Here is a 26,063-nt window from a genome sequence, read left to right on the forward strand (position 1 = left end):
TACAGGACCTCACTAAATTGTCCAAGATAGCCTTGGATTTACTCATTGTGTAGCTTAGAAGGTTCCAAGACTGCAACCCTCCTCCCTCAGAGTAACTGAGATCACAGGCCTAAGCCAGCATACTCCCAGCTTGCCCTCTGCCTTCTAACAGTCACCTTGTGAAGGCTTTCTTTGACTGTCCACTTAGATTTTCTAGATGCCCAACTGAGTTGCTTTTTTCAGTGTTTTGTTTTTTTTTAATTAGGTTGGGGATATATCTCAATGGTAAGAATGCTTGACTAGTATGTGTAAGGTGCTGAGTTCAGTCCTTGGTATAGGGAAGAAAAAAAATCACATACCTATAATCCTAGTACTCAGCTGGGCTGAGACAGTGTTGCTTTGAGTTCCTGGCCAACCAGGGCTATAATCTGGGACCCAGTGTCAAACCTCCTTAAGTTTTCTTTCTTCATTTTCAGTTCTTGTTACAGTATTTTTATCCTGAAGAATTGCCTGCTTGTGCCTTGTGTGCTTTGTCTGCTTTCATTTAAAGATGTCTGTTCTCCATGAAGCATGACTGTGTGTGTTAAACATTCTCATCGTAAGAGGAAGCTTTGGACAGGCCTTCCAAATCCAATGGAAGCGTCTCATAGGCTTGGGTGCCCTCTGCAGACAAATCTGCATGTTTGCGGCTGCTGAGCTGGGCTTTGTACTAGTTCATTCAGAGCTTTGATTGATGCTCATCAGTTGAGTGATTATACCCTGGTGGGGGTGTTTTCAAGGCACCCTCCTCTTCCTCCTCTCCTTCTCCTCTCACCCCCCCCCAACCTTCCTGGCTGTTTTACCAGAACATCAAAGTCACCAGATCCTGAACTAACTCTATTAGCTTTTTGTTTGGTTTTCCTAACATTCCCCTTATCCATTTAGCCTGTAAAGCTGAGGTGTTGTTCCTTCTTTGCCTTCTCCCATACTCACTGTCACCAGATCCTCTTAGTTTTGAGTCCTGCCACCCTCACACCTTCCCTAGCCATATCAGGTGCCTCCCAGGCCCATCCAGTCTCTTAGCATGTGCTGATGAGCAACTTTGTGCACAACAGTAAGGCAGATGCCGTGCCCATTGCCTGTGGTGAGGAGAAAGCAGCCAACTAATGAAGAGTGGACAGAGGAGAGAGTTACGTGCTTTGAAAAGAATCTGGAGAGGGGTGCCTTTGAAGCCCAGAGAGAGAACAGATGCAGAGCCCAGGGTAAACCTGCAGGGTAGGGCACAGAATGGACACTGTCTTATCCTAATCTAGTAAAAGAAAAAAAAAAAAAACAACCATAAAACATCCAAGTATCTCCACTTGCTATCTTCAGAATGCTGGCTGCAGTTGGACCCATTTCTGTGTAGAGCCCTTGAAGGAGGAAGAGCAGAGCATAGAGGGTAGAAGGAGGAAGCAGGCAAGCCTAAGGGCTTCCCTCTTGAGCTCCAAGTAGGTGGTGGAGAGAAGCTGTTAGATGAGTGACAAGTAAGCTCTACTGGCCCAGTTTAATTGTAATAAAATGGTCTCTGAAATGCTGTACTCTTGCTCCATGTTTTCCCTGCTAAACTGAGGGCTCCTGGGAACAGTCAGTGTCCCTCCCATCACCATTCAGGCCCTGTACTTAGTATAGAAGGTACCAATCCCTGGAGTCAGTAAGCAGTGCTTACCTCACGCCTTTTCTTGTGCTTCTGAATCTGAATTGGCAGATTGTTCCTACTGTTCATGTGTCTGGGCAGAGATACAGTCTGGAAGGCCACCACTAAGATTTGGGTCCATACACCCGCCCTTGAGCAGACATGACCTGAGAGTGGAATGAGGGTCGAATGTGGTGATGTATGAGTAGGAGAGGACAGAGCATATATCTGTAGACTCCTGCACCACAGAGCCATGTACCTTCAAGTGTGTAGACCATTATATATCAATACTCTCTTGAAATAAAAATCAATTAAAAATGATATTTCTAAAGAAATACAATATGCAAGCCAAACCTCCTTATTTCTTTTAAATGTTGTCATGTGTGTACCTGTGTGTGCGTGTGAATTCGGACATGTTTGTGCGTATTATGGATGTGTATGTAGATAACTTTGAGAAGCTGGTTTTCTTCTTCTACCATGGAATGCAAGGACCAAACTCAGGTTCAGGTTTGTCACAGCAAGCACTTTCACTTCCTGAACCGTCTCACTGGCCCAGGCTGCCTTATAAACTCTGGCATCCTAAAAAAAAGTTCCTGGCTGTGGACGCTTCAGAAAGCATCCACCATGTCCCCTGTGGTGAACTGGGCCCCATTTGTGGGTTGCACTCCCCACTATGAGCAGGCAGACTCTGTTACTTGAAAGTTTACTGGTTCTGTCCATAATACTATTCAATTTTTTTCCCACTGGATCACAATAACTATTGCTTGAAAGACTTAGGTTTCCAGAACTCAAGCTAGGTTTTGAGGTTGCAGTTAGCTGCTACTGTCATTGACTCCATTGAGTCATTTATCAGGTGTTTGGGTGGGTCAGAGGTCTTTCTTCAGATCATAGTCCTGCACAGAATAATTTCAGTGACCACAGCTCCTGCCTGAGGTCACATGCCCTCTTGACAGCAAATGTTCTCCATTGTGCTGTGCCCCCTCTCCTATCCCCAGCTCAAGATTGTGACCTTTCTTAGATGGTCTATGCATGTGAATCACTGTTGTAAAGCTCTTGCTAATAAACTCCTTTTCTAGAATGCTGGCAGCCAGAGCAGAGCTACAGTCTGATGAGAAATCTTGTTTTCCTTCTGAGCACTGCTTAAAATAGTGACTTGGCTTCTTATTACTGTGCACAGTACTGTACTAAAAAAGGGACTTTTTATCAAGTTTAAAATGGGGAAGTCCTGTCTACATAAAGCCTATTATGTGTTCCTCTCACACAGTGGACCCAGTCAGTCCTGATGAAAGAAAACCAAAGAGGGAGCTAGGGCACAGTAACAAAGGGCTGCCTGCCAGAGAGCAGCCTGCTCTGACAGCCATTGGCCTCCCTACAGACTTCCTGGGAAAGGGCCTCTGTGTTGAAAGCCTTGGGCATTTTTTAGCAACACAAGTGTAGAGTCAGGAGCTGACCTGTTTGTTACTGTGTCCCTAGAACCTGATTCAATGCCACACAGGTGGAAGCAGCAAACAGAAACAGTGCAAGACCCCAAACTACACAGAAGATCCCCTTCCAGTCATCAGAGGGCCGCTCTGACCAGGCGTATGGTACTGGAAGAAGAAATAAATGCAGGGCCTTACCCTAAAAATTAAAAAGAAGGGGCACAAAAATGGCTCAGTGGATAAAGGCACTTGATACCAAGCCTGGAAACCTGAATTTGATCCCTGAGACCCACATGGTTGAAGGAGAGAATCAACTCCCTCAGGTTGTCCTCTGACTTCCACTCATGTACCATGGTATGTACATATGCACATGTTCACATATACACTAAATATATAAAATTAAAGATACTTACTATTTAAGGAGATAGAAATCATCCAAGGTGCACCTAAAGTTTGACGCTGTGGGTTGGTTAGGCATAAGCTTACTGGTAGAGCACATGTCTAACATGTTCAAGGACCTCAGTTACAATCCCAACAACAAAAAGGAAAAGAATTGTGAGCTTGTTGTCACAGACCCAAGAAATAATTACCACTTGGGAACACAAACAGCACAATGACATGGTGTTTCTCCTAGACATGGTGCTGGGCAGAGGCAAGAAGACCAGCTGGAAACTGCTACTGTAGTGGGGTTGGGGCTGCAGTATTTGAGAGTTGGGTATAAAACGACAGATGTAAGTCTAGATATCTGACAATAACATACACATACCAAATGAAATTATCTTGGCCTTTGTTTTAATCTCTAGAAACCTGATGTGAGGCTCTCTCGAGGCAGCATCGACAGGGAGGACGGGAGTTTTCAGGGTCCGGTAAGCACCCACCTGTACTTTTCCCCAGAGCTTGGTCTCAAATTCTGCTGGGCTGGAGCCTTACAGATTGTATTTATTGTAAGAATTGTAAGACATCCAGGCATGTTGACATTTGTTCATGATATAGGATAGAATGGCCCTTCTGCAAATAATGTGGTGTTTGTTTTGTTTTTAGAGACAGGGTTTCTCTGTGTAGCTTTACGCCTTTCCTGGAATCTACTCTGTAGCCCAGGAAGATCTCTTAGATCTCAAACTCACAGAGATCCGCCTGCCTCTGCCTCCCAAGTACTGGGATTAAAGGTGTGCGCCACCACTGCCCAGCATGAATGTTATCTAAGACTGTCACCATGCCATGTACCAGATTCTTTCATTACTACCCCATTACTGATGCAGACTTTTAACAGTACCCTGAACTTGTGTACTGTAAGGATTAGAGTAACAGCTACAAGTTGTGATTTGCTAACCATTTTTTTTTTTTTTTTTTTTTTTTTTTTTGAGACAAGGTTTCTCTTGTGTTGTTTTGGTGCCTGTCCTGGATCTCGCTCTGTAGATCAGGATGGCCTTGAACTCACAGAAATCTGCCTACCTCTGCCTCCCGAGTGCTGGGATTAAAGGCGTGCGCCACCACACCCAGCAATTTGCTAACTTTTTATACTCTTCAGTTTTCTGGTTTGGTTGGTGTTTCTAAAGTAGGGTCTCATGTAGCCAAGACAGGCCTCAAACTTGCCAAATAGTTGAGGTTGGCCTTAAACTCCCTTCTGCCTCCATTTCCTGGGATGACAGGTGTGCCACATCGTGCTGGACATGACCACAAATTTTCCTAAAGTCATAGAAAACTTGTTCAAGCAAGATATCTTATTTCTGGGTGTTAGGACAGAAACACCTGAATTCTCTTTAAACAGCTAGAATCCAAACAACTGCCTACCAGTGCTGTTCTACATGGGTGTACCTTGTTAGATGATCCCACAGTGCTCCTAGTTTCATTGAACTCCCAACCCAGAGGCTTTCATACTGTGCGTGAATTTTACTCCTGGGCCTGTGAGTACAGTGCAGCCCACAAACACAGTCATTAAACGTCTGTCCACATTGGCCTTGTTTTTGTGGCTCCTCTCATACAAGACACCTGGATATTCCCCAGGCACTTCTGTTTCCAAAGTGTTGCATGTCCTCACCTCAGGGCTCAGCTCAGAATTCATGGTGTGCTCCATGTGTCCACTGTCTCTTTTCACTTGGCTTCAGCCACATAAGACAAAGAATCGGTTTTGTACCCACAACAGTGCCAAGAGCAGAGCAGGGGCTTAGTAACTTCTCCGACATTCAGTAAGTGGATGGCTGTGAAATAAAAAGCACTGTGCAAAAGCAAGTGGTTAGAAAATCATTCTTCATACCCTCCGCACTGAGGAGTTTGCAAGTCTGGGACCCAGCTTAGTGGTAGGGTATGCCCTTTTAATGCAGGAGGTGTCCTGGGTTGGTTCCCCAGAACCACCCAAAATAAGAGGGTTTCTCTAGGTGTGGTGGCACATAGCTGTAGTCTCAGTCTTAAGATGCTGAGCAGATGGCTCAGTGGTTAAGAGTGTTTACCGTTCTGTTGTAAGGACTCAAGTTCAGATCCCAGCACTCACGTCAGGAAGCTCACAAATGCTGTAACTCCAGTTCCAAAGAATCTCTTCGGGTGTCTTCAGGTACCTGTCACACGTGTGTGTATACACTTACGTACATAGATACATACACACTGTAAAATTTAAAAATCTTTTTTAAAAAAAAAATGATGTGAGGCAGGAGGGAAGATCAGTTAAGCTTAGGATTTCCTGCCCTGGCTAGGCAGTGTAGCAGAATCTATCTTAAATACCAACCATATTAGTTAACTTTTTTTAAAATTTTTTTTAAATATTTTTACAACTTTATTTCTAATGCCCCTTATTCTCCTAAAGCATAAATAAATATCCATAGCTAGATTCAAGAAAAAGTATAATGTAAGAACACTTAAAAAAATGTTCAATCAGATCCAAACTTAGATACGACACCTTCACTGTTTATTCACTGTATAACCTTGGATACATCACCCGACTTGTTTCATCTCATCTGTACTATAAGGACTGAGGCATCTGGAAGACTTGCTGTGAGAACTCTCTGAAATATGGATTGTGAATGGGTTAAGAAAGAATAAGGGGGCCAGCTGTGGTGGTTCACGCCTTTAATCCAAGCACTCTGGAGGCAGAGTCAGGCAGATCTCTGAGTTCCAAGACAGCCAGAGCTACATAGTGATTCCATGTCAAAGAAAGAAAGGAAGGAAAGGAGAGAAGAATAAAGCATGACCCATTTAAACTTACTCCAGAAATCACTGACACCCTGGGGGAATGTTATGCTCTGTGGGAAAACAAATTAGTAGATCAGTGCCTCATGGATATTAATGTGCCCATGAGTCCCATGGGGACCATGTTAACTTTTTTGTTATGATAAAACACCATGACCAAGGCAATTTATAGAAGAAAAAGTTTATTTGGGGTTTATGGTTCCAGAGGGTTAGAGTCCATAATGGTAGGGACAACATGGCATCAGGCAGCTAAAACAGCAAGCATCAAGCAGAGAAAGCAAATTAGAAATGATGTGATGTCTGTAAATTCTCAGAGCCTGTCTCCAGTGGCACACTTTTTATTAATTAGTCAATTTTTTCGCAGCCCAATCACAGTTTTCCTTCCCTCTCCCTCCCTCCTCTCTTCCCAATCCCTCTCCCCAACCTCCCCACCCCCTATCCACTTCCTCTCCCTTCCCTACAGAAAAGTGCAGGCCTCACATGTATATCAGCGAGCAGCGAGCAACGTCATATCTAGTTGAAGCGAGACTAGGCACCTCTTCCTCTATTAAGGCTGGATGAGGCAACCCAGCAGGAGAAAAGGGTCTCAGAGGAGGCAACAGAGTCAGAGACAGCCCCCCACTCCACCCCAGGAGTTCCCACAAGAGGACCAAGCCACACCACAACTGCAACACATGACACACTTCTGTCTCTGTCTCTCTTCTTTCTTTCTGGGTTTTTTTTTTTTTTTTTTTTTTTTTTTTTGAGACAGGGTTTCTCTGTGTAGACCAGGCTGGCCTCGAACTCACAGAGATCCAGCTGCCTCTGCCTCCCAAGTGCTGGGATTAAAAGCATATGCCACCACCACCTGGCCACACTTATAACAAGGCCTGAACTATCCCCCAAACAGTGCCACCAGATAAGGGCCAAGTGTTCAGACATGTTATATCCTGTGAGGGAGATGTGCACTTAGACAACTATACCTTCAATTTAAGTAATTTAAATACTCAAATAAATGATTTTTTTAAGTCAAGATAAATAGCATTTTAAAAAAACAACTGTGATTCTGAGGCAAGGTTATAAAACAGTTTTGAGAGTGGGCCAGGGATTAAACTATACTAATTTTAGGTAGAAATGGTCTTGTATTTCATCTTTTTTTTTTCCCCCGGAGGGGGGGGTCTCTAAGCTAGCCTACATTTCCCTCAGACTTGCTGTGTAGGCAAGGATGACCTTAAATTTCTTATCTTTTGCTTCTGTCTGCTGGGATTACAGGTATGTGTCACCATGGTTGATAGGATACTGAGGAAGTATGCTACCAACTGAGCTACATTCCTAGCCACAAAATAATTTTAATTGTGTGTGCTACTCTATGGCTCTGGTGTTTTGTTTTTGTTTTTGTTTTTTTTAAATATATTTTTATTTTATTTTTATGTGCGTTTGTGTTTTGCGATGGGTGTCAGGTCCCCTGAAACTGGAGTCACAGACAGGTGTGAGCTGCCATGTGGGTGCTGGGGATTGAACTCGGGTCCTCTGGAAGAAGAATCAGCGCTCCCAACCCCTAAGCCATCTCACCAGTCCCAGCTCTGGTGTTTTAAAGAAGTGCTTATTCCAGTTGAAATAAAACAGTATATATGTATGTGTGGCTATATGTAGACGAATTTCTAAACAGTCTTATTAAATAAGAAACACAGAGCCAAATACAGGGGTAATAGCCAAAGAGATCAGAGAAATAGCGAATAGCCACGACTAGCCTTAGCTTACCACCTTGCCATCGCTCCCCGAGAGAGAGCTTTTTCCTATCTAAACTGCGCTTTTATTGCCTTCCTATTTTGCCTTCTCATTGGCTTTAAGCCCAACCACATCAGTTCCTCGTCACTGCCTGTCTATACAGACCTCCAGGTCTCTATGGTTGGTACTGGGATTAAAGGCGTGTGTCACCACACTTGGCTGTGTCCTTGACCACACAGAGACTCTGCCTGCCATGTGATTGGATTAAGGGCATGTGCTACCACTGCCTGACTTCTGTTTATGGCTCGCTATGTGACCTCTGATCTCCAGGCAAACTTTATTTATTAACATACAAATAAAATCACATTTCAGCACAATTAAAATATCACCACAGCTGTATATGTACATTAGGATAAGAGCTTCATCACATTTAGACTTGGGTATAGTTTTGTTGTTCTCCAGTGGTGGGCATTCAGCCCAGATGCTCACAAATACTAGCAGGCATACCCCTGGCTATAGATTTGGCTATAACCCTAGCAAATAGATTAATTCAGGTGCAGTTTCAGAAGTTGGGTGTAGTAGCATGTACCTATTATCCCAGGTCTTGGAACATAGAAGCAGGAGGGTCAAGTTTAAAAACACCCTAGATTGGTGGTGTCACACCCCTTTAACGAGAGGCAGAGGCAGGGGGATCCCTCTGAGATCAAGGCCAGCCTGGTCTACAGAGCAAATTCCAGGATAGGCTCCAAAGCTACACAGAGAAACCCTGTCTTGGGGGGAAGGCGGGGGGGGGGGGGGGGGGGGGGGCAGGCTGGAGAGATGGCTCAGTAGTTAAGAGTACTGACTGCTCCTGAGTTTAATTCCCAACAACCACATGGTGGCTCACAACTGTCTATCTACAAATGAGATGAGATCTGTCGCCCTCTTCTGGCCTGCAGGAATACATGCAGACAGAACACTGTATACATAATAAATAAATCTTAAAAAAACAAAACAGAAAAAAAACCAGCCTAGACGGCATACATTTATACAGTTTTAGACAGTACAGCTAGAGAAAAACTTGTCTTAGGTATCTTTTTATCCGCTGATGGATAAAAAGACTCAGAACTGTCTCAGAACTGGGTTTCCTAAGTGGGCCTGTGCAATAGCCTAGATAACACTGGGTCCCGACAACATAGTGCCTCGGAGTCAGTGATACTGGGTACCCCTGGAACATCTAGCAACTAGTACAACCAGGTCTACTACTATACTTGTTCTGACTGTATCCTTACTATGATCTGAGTGATCAGCCAGAGGACAGATGGGAATCCTAAGCAGCCAGCAGGATGAACACACACTCTGAAGGCCTCGAATTTTAGACCTTTAATGATGAACAATGAGAATTTGAGACCACTGTGTTTAATCCCAGGGTATCCCAAATACATTGGTTACTTGCTCTCTTACACTCAACTGAGGCTGTCAAGCATCTTGAGATTCCAGCACAGAGTTGAAGGTGAAGAACAAGGAAAGAGGAAGTGGGCTGTTACATCTGGCACACAGCAGTACACTGACTAACTTTTCTTCTCCACAGACTGGAAACCAACACATCTATCAGCCTGTGGGGAAACCAGGTAAGTGAAGAAACGCATTGTGTGTGAGGAAGTATGTATGGTTTGTTAGGAGTAGGATTTAAGTGAAATGTCCTGTAATGCTCAGTCTTCCTCTGCACACCAGTGTGGTGTTGACATTAGGTCTGCGCCTAGAGTACTGGAAAGCTGAGCTTACTGACAGAAATCATCAGAGGCCCCTTCTTAGAACACGAGCCTCCTGTATGCTATAGCAATGCTAGTAGTAATAGGATTGGGGGTGCTTGGAAGTCTGCCCAATAATGTGTAATGGGAACCCTTTTGCTTTTCCAGATCCTGCTGCTCCACCAAAGAAACCACCACGCCCTGGAGCCCCTGGCCACCTAAGCAACCTGGCAAGCATAAGCAGCCCTGCAGACAGCTACAATGAGGGTGTCAAGGTGGGCATCTAAGCCTGTGCAGCATAGTCTGTTCCAAGTTGGGGGGGGGCGTCACTGAGTCCTCAGCACGTGACACTCATGTGGTAGTGGTCAGGGATGTTGACAAAGGAGACTGTAAGAAGCCCCAGGATTTAGCACCCCTTGTTCTGAACCTCTCAAGATTCAGAAAAATATTAACTGGACTCTTTGCTATTGTTAGCATGCTAGACTTGAGGGACTTTATACCAGCATCCCCTTGCCAGGTAGGAATAAATGAGATAAATGCATCTTGTTTTAAACATGAAACCAGGATGCCTGGGGTAAGTGGGTGCTCACTGTTGTCTACACATATTTATAAGTACAGCTTTGTGGAAAAGTATTTTCCATTTCAGCTCAGAAAAGGACTGCTGGAGCCTTGCTCAAACCAAGGGCAGCATTTGACTCAGACACACCTGCGAGCTTCCTCTTGAAGGGACTCCTTAGTCTCTCCCTAGGGTTGTGTCACCAAACATGACTGTCTGGTTCTCTTGGTTCCCTTGTCTCCTGAGGACAGGAGAAAGTGCCCACCCTACCACCCCACCCCACTTGGTAACAGGCTCCCTCTCCCTGTGTCCCATTTTTCAATCTTATACACATTGTTTTGCATTTTAATAGCTCTAGAATAGGGGTGGAATTTATTTCTTAGTGGTTTAGATTTTTGTCTTGGGTTTTTTGTTTGCTTGCTTTGCTTTGCCTTTTTAATAAGGGACTGAGGGGGTGGGTTAGTTGGTAAAGTGCTTGCAACATAAGCATGAGATCCTGAGTTGAGTCCCCAGAACCCATGTCAAAATATTAGGTGTGGTATCATCTCAAAATCTCAGTAGTGGGGAGGCAGAGACAGACAGATTCTTAGGTTTCACTGGCCATCTACCCTAGCACAATCAGTGAACCTCAGGTCCCAATAAGAGATACTATCTAGGGGAGAACAAAAACCAACAAGATAGACAGGCATGGTGTTGCAAGCCCTTGATTCCAGTACTCTGGAGTCAGAAGCTGCAAATATCTGTGAGTACAAGGCCAGCCTAATCTACAAAGTGAGTTCCAGACAGCCAGCACTTTATATATAAAGTGAGACCTTGTCTCAAAATAGTAAAATAAAAACCAGATTGGTGGCAGCTGAGGAGCAATAGCTGAGGTTGACCTCTGGCCGCCATGCATATGCATGAAATCATGCAAACATACAAAATGATGCATCATTCATGTGGTGGTATGTTCCTGTAATTCCAGCACTCAGGAAACAAACAGGAAGGTTGAATTCAAGGCCAGCCTGGGCTACATAACATGACTGTCTTTATTTGGAAAAAAAAAAAAAAAAAAGGTGCCTGTTATAATGGATGAAACCTTAAATCTGATGAGTATGGGTAGTTTGTTAGTGCTGCCTCTGCTACTTGCAGTGACAGACTTCCATATTATTTGATCCTTGCTATCAGTCTCACAAGGTTGGTAGTGGTCACATTTTTCATACTAGATAATCATGGTTCACAGAGTGGAACAGTTTGTTCAAGGTCACTAAGAGCCAATGATTGGACCAGCATGTCACTGTGGGTACTATACTGTACACTGAAAGCCCCTCTTCTGGAGTGATCAGAGTGATGTGATGTCATCTCAGAGAGAGAGGCAAGAGGGCACATCTTCACCATGCTCAGGGCAAGTTGGTCTGTGGCTCTGAGGGCACTATTGCCTTGTTCATTCCCCAGTGACAAGAACAGCATGGCTTTACTGTGGCACAGATTAGCATACTCGTGCAGTCATGTTGAGTAAACACAGCTGGACTAGGGTGCCCCTGCTAAGGGGATCGGTCCTAGAACACATGCTAGCTGTTGTCAGCTCCATGAAACCAGACAACTTATCAGCAGCTGTCAGCAACACTGGGTGTTCTTGGAGAAGAAACTGGTAAAGACACAAGTCTTCCTAATACTGTGTCTTAAATCTGAAAAGAGAAAGGAAAAGTTAGAGCAATGAACTATTCTCATTTCAAAAGCAGACAAGAGCAGACCTTAGAACTGCCTTGTGTTATAATGAGTAGCTGGCCTGGAGTCCTGACATTTTCCATCTTACTCCATAGTTCATGATGAAGTATATTTGAGAATACCCGTAATATAGGATGTTGCATAGGGAAAAATCTTGTGTGAGAGAAATAGACTTACTTCATCTAGATGAAGATGATGTGTGTATCTTTTTTCTTTTTTTTTTTTTTTTAAGATTTATTTATTATGTATACAGTGTTCTGCCTACATACATGCCTGCATACCAGAAGAGGGCACCAGATCTCATTACAGATGGTTGTGAGCCACCATGTGGTTGCTGGGAATTGAACTCAGGACCTCTGGAAGAACAGCCAATGTTCTTAACCTCTGAGCCATCTCTCCAGCCCGGAATCTCTTTTTTCATTATCTGCTTAGTATAGGTAGTTAAACCCATCCTAAAGGAATAATATAAGGCTTTTTTGTTGTTTCTTAAGAATATTTTTATATGAAAAAGTTTGCCTTGAACTATTTATAACTCAAATAATTCACCCAAATAACATTTATCCAGAAATAGTTTACAATTTTCTTCGTAGGCTTTTCTTTTTGTAGTTCTGTTGTTTCCTACTATTCATGCTAGGCAGGCAGTTCACCACTGAGCTCACATGTCCTATTTTTCTTTCTCTGAGTTTTAAGCAGAGTAGGAATTGAGTATCTATAATAGGTAATGGATTTTTAACTGCCAACCCAGGAGTTTCTAAGTTATCAAATCTTTGAACAATAAAAAAAAAGCTATAATAGGTATCTCTCCAGCCAAGCTCTGACTTCTGTGCTCCTATGAAGGGTCCTAGAGGCACGATGACAGTGCTCTCCTATGACTGCTTGAGCAAAGGTTTGTGTCATGCAGAAGGAGAAGAAGCTTTAAGCAGCATAGACTAAGTTTCCATTGGCCTGCTGACACTAAACAGTTATTTTATATCTTGATGCTAATGCTCTTTAGATATCCCCTCCAGGAAGCCCACACACCTTCCTATGCACTTCCTGTGAAGAGACAGATAACTAACTACACTGTGATCCTCAGTGCCCTGGAAACCTCTGGGTGTTTACAACTCTGATCTGAAGGCTCTGTGAAACTTAGAGTGGCATGGTGACTTTTAGACAGGTGTATAGGTGGCAGGCTGCCGCATTTCCCATGCCAATCTGTTCACAGTAAGATAGCTAGGGGTTGAACTGAGGAGACAAAACAGCAAAGCCACCCAGTCTACAGAACAAAAATGCCAGCCTGATCAGCATTTTGAGACATTGAGGCAGAGGAGTCGAGAGTTTGAGACTGGCCTAGGCTATGTAATAAAATCCTATCTTTAAAAGATTTAAAAACGAATATGTACAAAAGAACAACCACAGAAATGTGTGGGAAGGTGAGTTAAAAATTAGCTTCTGAAGTAGTTAGACATAGCCCCTACCTATAAGTCCATCTTAGACATCAAGGACTTGAAGAGAGACCATGTGCGGTGACTGAGGGTGGAGAGGTTTCTCGCTAATCTCCTAGAAGTCAGATGGCATATCACTGGTTACACATGCCCTTCTCCTCGCTCACAAAGAGCCTTGCTCTCTAGACTCTTGCACGACTGCCCATTGCCACTCACAGGCTTTGCATGCTGCCCTTATTTATCTCATGGGAATGAATGTTGCATGGCAGGGCTCTAGTAATGTGCTATGCAAAGAGCTGATGGCAGGCACAGGCCCTCTGACAGCCAGTGAGCAGAGAGCACCCAGCAGGCTTGTAGCTAGTGCCTGGGTGTTCTGCTCATATGTTATATGGGAGTTTTCTGCTGCCTTATTAATATTGTTTTTCTTTTTTCCCTTTCTCTGATAAATTCCTTTAACTTTTCCTCACCTCTGTTCGACAATAGCCGTGGAGGGTAAGCACATCATATCTGTGTGTCTGTCTGGATCGCTTTATCACACCTAGCTCTCTGCATGTGACTCTGGACTAGCATGTGGATAGCCCTGTGGGAGGGCACACTTGCTTTGTTTGTCACCTCTCATGACAGACAGATGCCAAAAAGTGTGTTCATATTTTCCAGAGACTGGTACATGACCAGCTTTGCAGTGAACTGAGATGCAACTATCTGCTCCAGTGTGCCTTGCCAAGGCATCCAGAAATCTAGCGTAGCCTGAGGACCATAGCAGACCCATAATTGGATAGATAACTATACAAGTTAGTCTTTCTAAAATGTACCCGCACAGCTTGAATTTTAAAATACTACTCAGCCTTTCCTAGGGGCCCCGAGTCATTCTGCCTTCAGCACATAGGATATCATGTGTAATATCTGTGGCATCTCTGTGCCCAGGTCCTGTGTCATGTTTGCAGTCTATGGTTTAATATGCTTATTACTACTCAAGGAGCCGAGCCCTGCTGGCTTTTGTTTACCCAACAGTCAGCATAGGACTGGCAGGAAGTCCCTTCTCTGCTACTTGAATGTGAGTAGCTTTATGCAAGCAGATGGTGTCTGCCTAAAGCAAATGCATGTGAGTCCACATTTATCATGAAAAGAGCCCTTTGCTGTTAGTATGTGAAGGCAGCAAAGCTGAGCAGAACTTAAAACCAGCAGAGATCCTTAGTGTAGGTGCTGAGTGTTTGATCATTTAGTGACTGATGTATCAGTCACTTTCCCTAAAATCCAGTGATTCCTTGGTTATAAATGCTGTGGGTTATTTCCCTTGTGAATGACTTGGGAGTCTGGGACACTTAATTGCCTCTTTGAATCTGGAGACTTTAATGTATGTGATTCCGTCTCATTTCCTTTAACTGAGCTCAAAGTTGGAGAACATCACTGTCTCAGGTGTTGTCCCTTGGATGACTTGCTTTACTGTCATCCTCAAACTGAACTATGTCCTGAACAAACAAGAAAATTCATTACTTTCTGCATCTACTTTGATCTCTTTTAAAGACCCTCTAAATTAATTGTGGTGATACCTCACTATCTTCTGGGGAGCAGGAAATGACCAGCTTCTGTGTTATCAGCTTCAGCCCCAGGAAATCAGCCCCCCTCCCACTGCCAACCTGGACCGGTCCAATGACAAGGTGTATGAGAACGTGACGGGTCTAGTGAAAGCTGTCATCGAGATGTCCAGCAAAATCCAGCCAGCTCCTCCGGAGGAGTACGTCCCTATGGTGAAGGTAAAATGCAGTCACTGTATGGTGAGGATGGCCTCCTTTCCCAGGGAAGCCAGAGCTGATGCTTCGGGTATAAAGGCACCACCAGATGGTGACAGCGCCACCGAGGAGCATCGTTAGAAATTGCTGTAGCTCTCACTTGCTCCTATCAGCAAGCACTAGTCTGGGAATACACACTGAAGCAGTAGAATCTTCTGATTACTGTTGCTTTTAAATTTAGAACATAGGTTGTGTGGAATGTTATATAAAGTTACTGTTCAGTGTCTGACTAAGGAAGCAGCGTTGATAGTGCTTCAGGAAAGCCAGGAGACATCTTCAGCTGTCCTTATACAGGTGCCACCACCTTGTTTTGTAAATATGTTCTGGGAATTGAATTCAAGTCCTTTTACTTGCAAATCAAGTACTTACTGCCTGATCTATCTGCCCTGCTCCTGTGGTGGTTTTCTTTTTTTCTTTTTTCTTTTTCTTTTTCTTTTTTTTTTTTTTTTTTTTTTTTTTTTTTTTTTTTTTTTTTTTTTTTTTTTTTTGGTTCTTCGAGACAGGGTTTCTCTGTGTAGCTTTGCGCCTTTCCTGGGACTCACTTGGTAGCCCAGGCTGGCCTCGAACTCACAGAGATCCGCCTGCCTCTGCCTCCCGAGTGCTGGGATTAAAGGCGTGCGCCATCACCATCCAGCCCTGTGGTGGTTTTCTTAAGCTGAGCAGTGGATTTTTATGTGAGTAAAAGTAATAATAAGCCTGTCCTGGTGGTCCCATCTACTCATCTGAGGCAGAACAACTTCTTGAATCCTGAAAATTCTAGACCAGCCTGGAAAATATGGAAAGCCCCTTCTCAAGAAAAATAAATAAAAAATAAATAAATAAAAATAAGGGGCCGGGTGGTGGTGGTGGCGGCGGCGGCGGCGGCGGCGGCGGCGGCGGCGGCGGCGCACGCCTTTAATCCCAGCACTTGGGAGGCAGAGGCGGGAGGCAGAGGCAGGTGGATCTCTGTGAGTTCAAGGCCAGCCTGGTCTACAGAGTGAGTTCCAGGACAGCCAGGACTGTTCAAGAGAATCCCTGTCTTGAAAAACCGGGGAAAAATAAAATAAAATAAGGAAGAGGGAAGATGGACATGGTAGCATACACCTTTAATTCTCTGCTCTCCAGAGGCAGGGGCGGGTGGATCTCAGTGAGTTCCAGGACAGCCAGGGCTACACTTGGAAACCCTGTGTTGAGAGGAGAAATAAAAAAAAAAAAAAAAAAGAATAAGGAAACAAAGGTATGACTGTAGCTAGAGTTTTCCTGCCTGGCCCACAGTCAGGACAAATCTCTGACACCCGCCAGTCCCACAGCCACTCAGCCCCAACCAAGTAAACACAGAGACTTATATTGGTTACAAACTGTATGGCCATGGCAGGCTTCTTGCTAACTGTTCTTACAGCTTAAATTAATCCATTTCCATAAATCTATACCCTGCCACATGGCTCGTGGCTTACCGGGATCTTCACATGCGGCTTGTCCTGGTGGTGGATGGCAGTGTCTCCCTCATCCAGCTTCCTGTTCTCTCAATTCTCCTCTCTGTTAGTCCCGCCTATACTTCCTGCCTGGCCACTGGCCAATCAGTGATTTATTTATTGACCAATCAGCAACACATTTGAGATACAGACCATCCCACAGCACTTCCCCTTTTCTTTTCTTGAAAAGGAAGGTTTTAACCTTTACACATCTCCAAAGTCAGCTTGATATATTTAGGAATTTGGGCGTAGCTTTTCTTACTACTTCCTGCTGGAGGGGGGCGCTGTATCTTATGGGGATACAAAGACAATTTTAGGATTATGGAATAGTCCATGAGGCTATATTGTCTGAGCCAGTTGCCTTCAAACCATTCTGGATGTTGGATCATCTGGGCCATGGTGTCATCAAAGACCTTTCAGGGGGTCTTGGCTGGTCAAACTGGATGTATCTTAATCTGGAACAAATCCATAGCCTCTGGCTTTCTTTGGAAACAAAAGCAGAGCCTCCTTTCCAAAGCAACATATCTTTACATCCAAATTTTGAAGTCAAGGTACCTTTAAAATATACATTTTGGCATAACTCAACAGCTTTTGTAATCAAATGTTTTTCTTCAGTTACGAATATCAAAGAGAACATAATCCAGATTCTCTGTGTGGTAGCCATCTTTACGTGGCTTATTTTTTTATATTAGCTTGAGCCTATTGCTTTAAACTGCAGCCTTCTAAGCCTGGCGCTGGGGCTGCTGGTTCCACCCACTTCAGCTTCCCAACATGGCGGTAGTACGTTTTCCGCCAGCTCTGGGAGCCATCAACTCTCAGAAATAGTGGGTCTATGCTTCTATCAAAGCAACGTGTAGCCCAGAAACCTCTTTTGTTTTGTTTTGTTTTGTTTTGTTTTGTACTAGCAAAGGCTAAATCCACCACACAGCTTAATGTGCCACTTGCAGAAGCCTCATTCCCGCCATACTGCAGGTCAAGCATGCACGCCAGGAACCCGCCATAGTAGCTCAAACACGCAGGCTGCCGCTAGCTTAAAAGAGACAACTAGGAGCTGTTTTTAGCTCCGTTTTAGAATCTTTTTACTCAGATTTTAGGTGGAAACTCTTGCCAACACGTTGGGCGCCATTTGTAGCTAGAGTTTTCCTGCCTGGCCCACAGTCAGGACAAATCTCTGACACCCGCCAGTCCCACAGCCACTCAGCCCCAACCAAGTAAACACAGAGACTTATATTGGTTACAAACTGTATGGCCATGGCAGGCTTCTTGCTAACTGTTCTTACAGCTTAAATTAATCCATTTCCATAAATCTATACCCTGCCACATGGCTCGTGGCTTACCGGGATCTTCACATGCGGCTTGTCCTGGTGGTGGATGGCAATGTCTCCCTCATCCAGCTTCCTGTTCTCTCAATTCTCCTCTCTGTTAGTCCCGCCTATACTTCCTGCCTGGCCACTGGCCAATCAGTGATTTATTTATTGACCAATCAGCAACACATTTGAGATACAGACCATCCCACAGCATATGACAGTAACAATTTCCCAGGTGGTATACAGATACTGGATCCTGGGAAAGGAGAGAGTGTGGTTTTCAGGTGTTATTCCTTAGGAGCCATCCTTCGTGGCCTGAAGTTCACAGAATAGGCCAGGCTAGCTGGCCAAGTGAGCCCTTTTCTCTGCCTCCCAGCACTCAGATTATAAGCACATGCCACTGTGCACAGCTTCCTTCTACCTTGGCTGTTGGAGATGGGATGCTTTCACAGCGCGCACTTCACTGGCTGAGCCATCTCCTCCACCTGCACTTCATTTTTGGGGAGCAGCCTCTCCACAGCAGCTGCACCATTGTACTTTCTACCACAGTGCTCAAGGGTGTCATTTCTGTCTTAGGTGCTATCGTTGATGTTGTTGACTTGGCTATCCTACTGTATGAGATCCTGTCTCACTGGTTTTGATTTGCCCAGCAAATGTAAAGGAACATCTTTCCATGTGCTTTTTTGGTCATTTGGATTGATTTATCTGGAGAAATGCTCACTTTTTGCCTATGTTTATCTTAATAATATCTTTTTGGTTTTTTTGGTGGAGCTGTGGGATGGAACACAATCTCAGTCTAGGTGTAGATGTTCTTTATAGTGCTAGCCAAGCTGATGACGAGATACACTGCCACTTAATCCACTGTGCTTCCTTAAAAAGCCTGGCCGAAGTTCCTATGTGAACCCACAGCCAAGCTTGAAAAGTAAAGAACTATGTATATGGCTCAGCAGCTAAGAACAGTGGGTGCTCTTTTAGAGGGTCCAGATTCGATTCCTAGCACCCACGTGGTGGATCATAACCATCTGTAACTCCAAAAAAAAAAAAAAAAAAAAAAGCTGGAAATATAGCTCTCGTAGTTGGCCTACCATGCACAAAGTTATTGGCTCTATCCCTAGTCCCTGTAAACAGCATGGTGACATGTGCCTACTGTCCTAGCACTCTGGAGGCAGAGGCAGGAGACTCATTTCTTGATAGTGTCTCACTATATAACCCATTCTGGTTGGGCATGAACATCATAGATCCTTCTTATCCTCCAAGTACTGGGGTTATGGGAGTACAAGTGTGAGCCATCATGCCTGGCTCACTGTTTTGACTAGATCTTCAGATCTCTTCCCCACTCCCCTCTCTTCCTCTCCCTCCCTCCATCTTCTCTTCCCCCCTTCTCCCCCCCTCCCCCTCACCCTCTCCCTCTCCCTGTCTCTTGTCTGTCTGTCCCTCTCTCTTTTTTTTTATTTTGGGAACTGAGGACCGAACCCAGGGCCTTGCGCTTGTTAGGCAAGCGCTCTACCACTGAGCTAAATTCCCACCCCTTTTCCTCTCTCTAAAAGTGTCTCATATAACCCAGGCTAGTCTCACACTCTGAGCAGTCCTCCTTCCTCAGCCTCAGAAGTATTGGAATCACAAGAGAATGTCCCCACACCTAGGCCCTTTTCTTTACAACTTCTGCTTAGTTTTGGGTGGTGTGCAAAATTCAAAATGGGCTCCCAAATAAGGCCCACCTTGCCTTCAGGCAATGGGAACTTCTCTTTAGCCAGATTCAGTGCACCCTTTGTCAGCTTGTCTAAACTGTGAGGGTGCCATAATCTTCTTGGAAGCCAGGTGGGGGAAAAAGGGAAAAGATTTACTTTTCACATTGCCTGTGGGAGCTGCTGATATGAGCATCTGCCCTGGGCATGAGCACAAAGGATAGTCAGATGTGAATCTTCAGGGACGGGAACCTAGCAAACATGCAACACCAATCAGTACTCAAGCAAACACAGATTTATGTGTTCCTTATATATGACCTGTGTATGGTGGCTCATGGTGGTAATCTCAGAATTTGGGAGGCTGAAGAGTGGAAATTACAGTAAGTTTAGGCCAGCCTTGGTTACAGAGTGATAACCCTATCTAAAATAAAAAGAAATTTTCCTTACAACTGGCAGAAAGAAAAACAGTAAAGTACATGCCCAAGAGAAAATATCAGTGTTGGCCTGACATCTTTGTGTGTCCTAATCCTTCTGCGGTTCTTGTCTTAGGAAGTTGGCCTGGCTCTGCGGACCTTACTGGCCACCGTGGATGAGACCATTCCTGTCCTCCCAGCCAGCACGCATCGAGAGGTAGGCCACAGTGCTGGGTGGGGTCATGCTAGAGGACAGTTGTGATGCTGGCTTAGTCAGCCAAGTGCCCAAGATAAACAACTTCAGTTTCAGAGGTTTCAACCTGTGAGTACCTGGCTCCAGTGTTTCTGTACTGTTGAGAGGCGGATGGCATGAAGGAACAACTTGATAGTCTGGAAGGAGAAGGAGAAAGCAAGTCTTGGGACAAGACACACCTTTGAGTTGGAACTCTGGGTGATCACCTTCATTCCACCAGGCCCCACCTCCTTACCCATAAGTCTCAGCTTCCCAAGTAGTGTTGATATTCCCTGTAAAGGAGATATAAAAGTCCTCTTAACTTAATGTGTCTCCAGTTGCTTTAGGGACCCAAAAATTCGCCCAAGATACTGCCCCTGGCAACAGGCACATGTAGCCTGGACTGGCTACACATGGAAACTTCTTTCCTGCTCCACTGGCCAAAGTACTGGATTACAGGCAGCTGCCACCATGCCCACCTCTGGCTGCCTTTTAGTAGTGGTCTCATTTGTATGACTTCTAAATTAAAGGAGCCACAACCCTCCTCCACTCGTCCCTTTTCTCTCTATCTCTCTCTTTCTTTCCTTTCCTTTCCTCTTTTCTCTTTTCTTCTCCTCTTTTCTTCTCTTCTCTTCTCTTCTCTTCTCTTCTCTTCTCTTCTCTTCTCTTTCTCTCTTCTCTTCTCTTCTCTTTTCTGTTTTCCCTACTTTGGTTTTTCAAGACAGGGTTTCACTGTGTAGCCCTGGTTATCCTGGAGCCCACTCTGTAGAACAGACTGCCTCTGCCTCACCAGTGCTGGGATTAAAGGCGTGTGCCACCATCCCCTGGCTCCCTTTCCTCTTTCTAGGTTACTATGTGCTGTCCTTCAGCCTATCCTGCCTGGGGTTTTTGTTTGGTTGGGTTGTTCTTCTTTCTTTTTCTTTAATAAAAAAACAGAATGTTTTTATGTTGCGTGCTGCTTTGCCTGCACTTGTGCAGTCCCCTTGGAGGCCAGCAGAGAGTGTCAGATCTCCTGAGTTAGCGATGGCTGTGAGCCATCGGTGCGGTAACTGCTGACCTGTGTCTCCACTTACAAAACTTGCCAGATTAGTAATGAAAACGTTCAAGCATCCTTGAAGTGCAGTGTCCCACGTCAACCCTTCTCCGAGCTGTCCACTTGTGTGTGCGCCCTAACCATGAACACTGGTGGGTCCTTCCTGACACTGGCGATGGCCTACTGGAAGGTGTTAGGCTCCTTTCTCCTTCTCTTGTATGGCATCACATTTTGGAGTGTGGAAAACTTTTTTTTTTTTTTGCCTCATTTTTTTCTTTAACTGTTGTGTGTGTGTGTGTGTGTGTGTGTGTGTGTGTGTGTGTGTACACCTAAATACATAAATATGACCTGCTCAGTCTATATGTTACTTGTATATATGTTTTCAAGGCTGACCAGTTGGCATTGAATAGCCAGTTGGTCTGCCCTTTTCTGGGGAAGACTATTTGTTCCACTCTCTGCATTCCTCAGTTGCTTATAGTTCTTCGTGTAGGGATGAGGCCTTATGGGCTTTCACCCACCCCCATTAGCACATCTGTTGGTGTTATCCTTGTTTAGCTCCTGTTTAGGCAGCAGTAAAAGCTAGAGAACAAGGAATTTGCTGTGAGACTGTCTCCTAGGAATGTTAGAAGCTACATCCACAGTCTCACTAGCATAGGAGAGCTTTTTGAGGCAGGTCTAGGCTATATGGTCTAGGTTGACTTGAACTTGAAACCCTCCTCCCCAGCCTCTCCAGGGCCAGGATTACAGGTGTGCAATGCCATACCCAGTTGACATTGGCATTTTTTAGTAGCCCAGGCTAAAGGATTGTATAAATGTGTGTCCTGCTAAGTGATAGCCCCATAGCTCTAGCCAGCAGCACTGAATGTGCCATGTTGAGTCCTGTTTGAGGTGCTCTGTTTGAGGTGCTCTGCTGAGCTGGAGCAGTTCACATTGCAAATGCTGCTGATTCATCCCTACTGTGTGACATTAAAAGAGCCTTTCTTTGATCCTGCTTCCCTTCTCCACTGCCTCCTCTCCCACCTGCCAGACAGCTATGCTCAGCCCAGTTCTCTGCAATGACTTGCTCTAGAAGTATCAAGGGCCGGGGCTGGAGAGATGGCTCAGAGGTTAAGAGCACTGACTGCTCTTCCAGAGGTCCTGAGTTCAATTCCCAGCAACCACATGGTGGCTCACAACCATCTGTAATGACATCTAGTGCCCTCTTCTGGCCTGCAGTCATACATGCTGTATACCTAATAAATAAATAAATCTTTCATTTAAAAAAAAAAAAAAAAAAAAAAAGAAGTATCAAGGGCCACTCAGGTTATAGTCTTCCTCACTCACTCCTGCCAGGCCCCTCACTGGCTCTCCTGCTGCTCTTGAGCACGGCCAACCCCTTGTCATCTTTTTCTCTTTCTCCTCCTCTTCCTCCTCCTCCTCCTCCTCCTCCTCCTCCTCCTCCTCCTCCTCCTCTTCCTCTTCTGTTTTTGTTTTTGCTTTTGTTTCTGTTTTGTTTTTGTTTTCTTAATTTCTTCTTGGGAGCACTGCCCAGGTTCTGATTGCCACAGCCAATGGGTGCTGAATTCTCTTCCCCATTTCCTTCCCCAAGCAGTGGCATCACCTGACACACCCAGCCCTCATGCCCCATCTTGTCATAGAAAACACTCCCGGCCCAGTGAAGTAGGCAACCCCCTATTGGTTGTGAGTTACTTCGCACACGTGTCAATTCTAGGTCATCTCATTCTCACAGCCCTGTCATTTCCCCTGAACTGTGATAGCCTCTCATGTCCCATCCTTACATTCAACCTTCACCCTGCTATCAAAGCCATCTTTCTAGAATAGTCCTTTAGATTATGTCATTTTCCTTCCCCAGTGGTACATATCACCTTGAGTAAGATGGAGTTCAGCTTGGCATGGTCCTTGTAGTCGAAGCTGCCCTACTTGTGCAGTCTAGTCCAAATCCAGCTGTTCTCTGCCTTTCTGAGGCAGAGGACTAGCTCTCTGTGTGCTACTTATTGTGGTCTTTATCCATTGAACTTCAGGAGCTCCCTGCAGGCCTCTCCCACCAAGTCTAATTCCCTCCTTCATCCACAGCACAAAGTAGTCATTGCCTTGGGATCATTAAAGAGCAGATGTCTCGGTCCTAGTCACTATTCATTGAATAAGCAGGAAGGGCTGGGTGTGGTGTCGCAAACCTTTGATCCCAGTACTCCATAGGCCAAGGCAGGTGAATCTGTGAGTTTGAGGCCAGCCAGGATGACATAAAGAGACTCTGTCTCAAACAAGCAGGAAGAGTTGTGAGCCCTGCAGGGCAGCATATGCTCCACGGCCCCAGCTAGCCCAGCAGAGTGTGGCTTGAGGATGTCCTCTGACTCTGGCAATAGGAAGCAATAGATACAGGAAGCCTATAGTTAGACTACTAAGACAAGATATAGAAAGCCTACAGAGATGGCTCAGTGGTTTAGAGCACTTGCTGCTCTTGCATAGGATCCTCATTTAGTTTCTAACACCCACATGCTAGCTCACAACCAATTGTAACTCCAGCTCTGTGGGATCTGAAGCCCTCTTCTGGCCTCATTAGTCACCTGCACACACATGACATGCACACACACACATACATATTTTTTTTTTAAATACTAAAAACAAGAAAAGACCTGGAAAGAGAGTCAGCATAGTAAGAAAGCATGACCTTGATCTTTATCCTGCGTGGCCCTCATCAGGTCACTTGGTATTAAGATATTTACATTAGAGTGTGCATGCTTGGACTAGATCACCTCAGGTTCTGTCACATTCTGTGACTATAAAATGAAGCAAAGTCTACCACACACTGAAGTTAGAGACCAAGCAGCGAGCTCAGAGAACAGGGGAATCAGTCATGGAGGCATGAGAGCTGGAAAGGCTGCTGGTGCATGTATGCACATATGCAGGCATGCAGGCACACGAGACCACACTGCAGTCACTGAATTTCCGAAGTGACAGACAGATTTCACACCCTGTTGAAATCCTATTCTTCCCCTCCCCCCCTCGCCACACACACACACACACACACACACACACACACACACACACACACACACACTGTGTAACCTGACTGGCCTGGAATTTGCTATATAGACCAAGCTGGCCTGGAACTCAGAGATCCTCCTACCTCTACCTTCTGAGTGCTGGGATTAAAGGCTTGCACCACCGTGACCAACTTATCTTGTTACTTCAAAGGAAAGAAAAGTTTATTCGAGGGAAATAAAGTTTTATTTTATCTTGGAGGCCCAAAGAAAGACTCAGGATGGATGCCTGGGAGTTGATCTCCTGACCCTCTCTTGTCTTCCCAGATCGAGATGGCGCAGAAGCTGCTGAACTCCGACTTGGGTGAGCTCATCAGCAAGATGAAGCTGGCCCAGCAGTATGTCATGACCAGCTTGCAGCAGGAGTATAAGAAGCAGATGCTGACAGCTGCTCATGCCCTGGCTGTGGACGCCAAGAACCTCCTTGATGTTATTGATCAAGCAAGACTGAAAATGCTAGGGCAGACACGGCCACATTGAGCCACTGGCCATCGAACACGGCTTTCTGCCCTTTGGGAGATCTTCTCTAGCATTCCACCAGCAACAAGGAAGTAACTGTGTCCTCGGACGCCCGCACTCACAACTCCAACTGAATGACAGCTAGCTGAAAGTCTCTCGTATAAGTTTAACCACTTATGTGTGGTTTTGATTTTGTTATTTTTCTAAATAATGTTCAGAAAAGTCTGGATCCAAAAATGTGGCATTTTTCTGAGAATGAAGATTGTACATTAAGAAGCTTTTAAAATAGACTTGGTGTTGGAATTGGGAAGTGTGCTCCTAGAAGTGGTAATTCCTACTGACCATGGCTTCAAGATGGAAGAGGAGTGTCTGAGGAGGGAGGGCTCCCCAAGACCACGGAGGCTGGCCATCCTTCCTGCCAGAGTTCCTGGGTTCCAGTATGCTAATCTCATTTACAGAGAAAGTGCATAAAAGCTATATTTTGAAGACTAAGTGGTTTCAGAAGAAAACTTCTGCTCTCCCTGTCTTTTCTTTCCCATGGATACTGAAGCATTGAGTTGCGAACTCTCTGTAGAACTGATGATAACTCTTGTCTTTCCTCACCAGAATTCTGTGCCAGTTTTTTGTAGCAATGTAATTTTTCTTGGGAGCAGAAATGCTTTGTACCAGAGCACTCCCAGCTGCATCAAGGTTCCGGAACCATCCCTGTTCTCCATTTTTATATAATTTATAAGAATGATTAAAGCCATGTTGACTCTTACAGCCACTGGAGCTAACTGATCTTCATTGCGTCTGTCTTCCCAAGGAGGACCCCGCAGGACAGACAGGGGTGTGGTTCTCTTTAGATGTCCGCTTGTCACACCATGCGTTCTGTTAGATGGTTTTGAAAGCATACCTTCCCTTTAGTTTGTCGGGGGATATAAATTATTCTCAGGAATAATATAATGAATTGTACAGTTACTCTGACCTATTAAAAAGGTGGCGCCAGTAAAGTTTGTGTTGCTGTCGCATGTGTTTTTGTGGGGGAGGTCTTTTCATTTAAAATTGTTGAGGGAATCTATGAAAAACTGTCACTTACAGGAGCTTTTATGCATCACTGGGCTCTTCCTTTTTCTTGTACGAAAGTGGAGGACTCCACCATAGACAACAGACCAGCCTAACATGCCATTCCACTCTGTCAGGGGCTTAGGTAGTTTTGTTTGGTTTTTGTTTTTGTTTTTTTTTTTAAGATTTATTTATTTATTATGTATACAGTGTTCTGCCTGCACATGTCCCTTCAGGCCAGAGAGGGCGC

General features: G+C 44.8%; 1 protein-coding gene across 1 annotated transcript in view; it reads left to right on the forward strand.

Annotated features, from left to right (window-relative positions):
- Ptk2 (protein tyrosine kinase 2) overlaps positions 1-25,761 on the forward strand; it is a 226,562-nt gene extending 200,801 nt beyond the window's left edge. Inside the window, exons 28-33 of the mRNA XM_059247674.1 lie at positions 3,858-3,920; positions 9,512-9,551; positions 9,840-9,946; positions 14,957-15,112; positions 20,141-20,221; positions 24,578-25,761. Coding sequence (XP_059103657.1) covers positions 3,858-3,920; positions 9,512-9,551; positions 9,840-9,946; positions 14,957-15,112; positions 20,141-20,221; positions 24,578-24,790 — 660 coding nt within the window. The 3' untranslated portion in view covers positions 24,791-25,761. The remainder of the gene's footprint in view (positions 1-3,857; positions 3,921-9,511; positions 9,552-9,839; positions 9,947-14,956; positions 15,113-20,140; positions 20,222-24,577) is intronic.
- The last annotated feature ends 302 nt before the right edge of the window (positions 25,762-26,063 follow it).

The sequence above is a fragment of the Peromyscus eremicus genome, chromosome 20 (genome assembly GCF_949786415.1).
Source record: "Peromyscus eremicus chromosome 20, PerEre_H2_v1, whole genome shotgun sequence".
Classification (NCBI taxonomy): Eukaryota; Metazoa; Chordata; class Mammalia; order Rodentia; family Cricetidae; genus Peromyscus; species Peromyscus eremicus.